The sequence below is a fragment of the Musca vetustissima genome, unplaced genomic scaffold, assembly GCF_032173495.1.
Source record: "Musca vetustissima isolate MV318-11 ecotype Yass unplaced genomic scaffold, APGP_CSIRO_Mvet_v1 utg65757, whole genome shotgun sequence".
Classification (NCBI taxonomy): domain Eukaryota; kingdom Metazoa; phylum Arthropoda; class Insecta; order Diptera; family Muscidae; genus Musca; species Musca vetustissima.
Window position 1 is genome coordinate 46,764 of NW_026883573.1, and position 3,433 is coordinate 50,196.

Sequence of the window (3,433 nt, forward strand, 5' to 3'; positions counted from 1 at the left end):
TGTATTCTATAGGGTATATATTTACCACTGAAGGACATAGACCCGAGAAGTTGATAGTATATCCAAGAGGAGTGGTTGACCTATAAATTGATACCAATTATATTGTCGTAGGTACTCGGATGCGGGAGTTACACTTAAATATTTATAGGTGCTTACGTATTCATATATTATTTAGTAACCTAATACCACACTGGAGGGCGGAAATATAGCGCTGATCGCTTTGAAATGTTCCAGTTATGGTCAAGGACAACGCCTAAAATGTTAGGTGATGATCAGATAATAATTATTCGGATGAAGTGGACCGAAAACTTAATTATTTGTATTTTTCGAGTCGAAAGCCGAACATCACAACCCAACACAATCTGGACAAGTAATTGGAGGGCTGTACTGATTATTAGTAACATTTGTTGACCTCTAGCCAATCAAAAGTGTGGAAATATCCCGAAATATTGCCCAATCTCAGAATATCGAACCACAGAAAGTTTGATTTTCATGGAAGTTGTGTAGGTCGGCCCCGTCTGACTATACTGCTCCGCTCACTGGTTTCTAGATTTCCTAGTAGAAAATTGTTCATATAATTTAATTTTTTGACTTAGCTCACATATAAGAGCTCCGGTCAAGTTCAGATATGTGCCAAAGCACTTCAAATGTTGATATAATATTTCACTTTATTTGAGAAGGATTGGGGTTTGAATATTTATGTATAGAATATGTACGTGTACTGAAAGATATAACAGAATACATTGTTGCTATTGTTGTTGAGATCTAGTTGAATGTTTTCATTTACTAATTCTTATTTGCCACACAATTGGTCACCTCAGAACGTGGACGACAGCTTCGGACGTCCTTGTCATACCATTCACCAATGGGACACCGATTCCGTTTTACACGTCTGTTGGTGCAAACATAGAAACGACGGCAATGTCTCAAATCCAAGAGTATGGTATTATCGGGCAAAGAGGCACAATCGTTGGGTCCCATCAAATAACTGAGATTGGTGGTTCCGTTGTTCGAGCCAGTATTGTCGCCAGTTCCCGAATTTGTGGAATTGTGTGATGATGGCGGACAGGGAGTTGTTGTGGTGCACGTTGTAGAAACGTCAGATTCGTGGTCGCAGTCCGGTTCATCAGAACAAGGCCATTCTGGTCGATCATAGCAGGGTCTATGATTACCATTACAATTAGATCCATTTTCATTGCCTCCTGAACATGGTGGTTTTGGTCTATTATTTCCATTGCAATCTGAACCATTCTCATCATCAGATCCATTATCACCTGAACATGGTGGTTCTGGTCTATAATTTCCATTACAATCAGAACCATGATTGTGATCCCATCCACCACATCCGGAACATGGTGGTTTAGGTCTATGATTTCCATTGCAATCAGAACCATTGTCATTATCAGATCCATCGTCATTATCGCAACCATTATCATTATAAGATCCATTATCACCTGAACATGGTGGTTGAGGTCTATTATTTCCATTGCAATCAGAACCATGATTGTGATCCCATCCACCACATCCGGAACATGGTGGTTTAGGTCTATGGTTTCCATTACAATCAGAACCGTTGTCATTATCATCTCCATTATCACCTGAACATGGTGGTTTTGGTCTATTATTCCCATTACAATCAGAACCATGATTGTGATCCCATCCACCACATCCGGGACATGGTGGCTTAGGTCTATGGTTTCCACTGCAATCGGAACCATTGTCATTATCATCTCCATTATCCCCTGAACATGGTGGTTTAGGTCTATGGTTTCCATTGCAATCAGAACCATGATTGTGGTCCCATCCACCACAACCGCAACATGGTGGTTTATTATCATTGCAACCAGGTGGAGATCCTGGTGTGGTAGTAGTAGGCTTACATGTTGTAGTAGTCGTAGGTTCACATGTTGTAGTAGTAGTCGTAGGTTCACATGTTGTAGTAGTAGTCGTAGGTTCACATGTTGTAGTAGTAGTCGTAGGTTCACATGTTGTAGTGGTAGTCGTAGGTTCACATGTTGTAGTAGTAGTCGTAGGTTCACATGTTGTAGTAGTAGTCGTAGGTTCACATGTTGTAGTGGTAGTCGTAGGTTCACATGTTGTAGTAGTAGTCGTAGGTTCACATGTTGTAGTGGTAGTCGTAGGTTCACATGTTGTAGTTGTAGTCGTAGGTTCACATGTTGTAGTGGTAGTCGTAGGTTCACATGTTGTAGTAGTCGTATGTTCACATGTTGTAGTAGTAGTCGTAGGTTCACATGTTGTAGTGGTAGTCGTAGGTTCACATGTTGTAGTAGTAGTCGTAGGTTCACATGTTGTAGTAGTCGTAGGTTCACATGTTGTAGTAGTATTCGTAGGTTCACATGTTGTAGTGGTAGTCGTAGGTTCACATGTTGTAGTAGTAGTCGTAGGTTCACATGTTGTAGTGGTAGTCGTAGGTTCACATGTTGTAGTAGTCGTAGGTTCACATGTTGTAGTGGTAGTCGTAGGTTCACATGTTGTAGTAGTCGTAGGTTCACATGTTGTAGTAGTAGTCGTAGGTTCACATGTTGTAGTGGTAGTCGTAGGTTCACATGTTGTAGTGGTAGTCGTAGGTTCACATGTTGTAGTAGTCGAAGGTTCACATGTTGTAGTAGTAGTCGTAGGTTCACATGTTGTAGTGGTAGTAGTAGGCTTACATGTTGTAGTAGTCGTAGGTTCACATGTTGTAGTGGTAGTCGTAGGTTCACATGTAGTAGTTATAGGTGGATTCACTTTATTTGGTAGAGGTGTCGAAGTTGTTGACGGCTGAACATCGACATTATTGACCGAAGAATCATGAGTTGAAGGCACATTACCCGGATTTTTATGCCCAAAAGGCCATCGAAAAAGACCCAAGATATCAATAACAATTGGTTTATAGTAGTTTTCTCTATTTTCATTGTAATTGTAACGACCCACTTGGCAATCGACCAAATAATCCAAATTACACGAACGAGATCGTGCATCAAACAATAAACCGGGAGCACACGTTTTTCGAAATGCCTGACCACCAATGCACAGATAGTAGCGTGAGCAACTAGTTCGATCGACTATTTGTTCGCCATCCGAACATGTAGAACAATCAACTGGTGAACGTTCCACAGGATAATTGAGACCATAACGGTAGTTATGACCATTAGTTATCGGAGGACCCAAGATGGCGACAAATACTTAACACTTACAAACTTTCATTTTTATGAACTATACTATTCAGATGTTCTCCAAATGTAAGATGTCCAACTTCTGATAGCAAATCTATGTCGCACATTGGCTTTTTATATCATCGACATTGCAATACGTTTACCGGAAATAGGTTAAAATATCGATAACGATATTTCATTAGAAATGTAAATTATATTGTCACATTGCCAAACCCTGATTTTAGATATTGAAAATGAATGTTTAAACGTATTTTCGT

The 3,433-nt window shown here is 40.1% G+C and overlaps 1 protein-coding gene across 1 annotated transcript; it reads right to left on the reverse strand.

Annotated features, from left to right (window-relative positions):
• Positions 1–786: 786 nt before the first annotated feature.
• On the reverse strand, positions 787–3,185 carry LOC133330484 (uncharacterized; the record flags this gene model as incomplete). Its single annotated transcript, XM_061538921.1, has 1 exon — positions 787–3,185. A coding segment is annotated over one exon (2,399 nt), but the record flags the coding sequence as incomplete, so codon positions are not given.
• Positions 3,186–3,433: the final 248 nt, after the last annotated feature.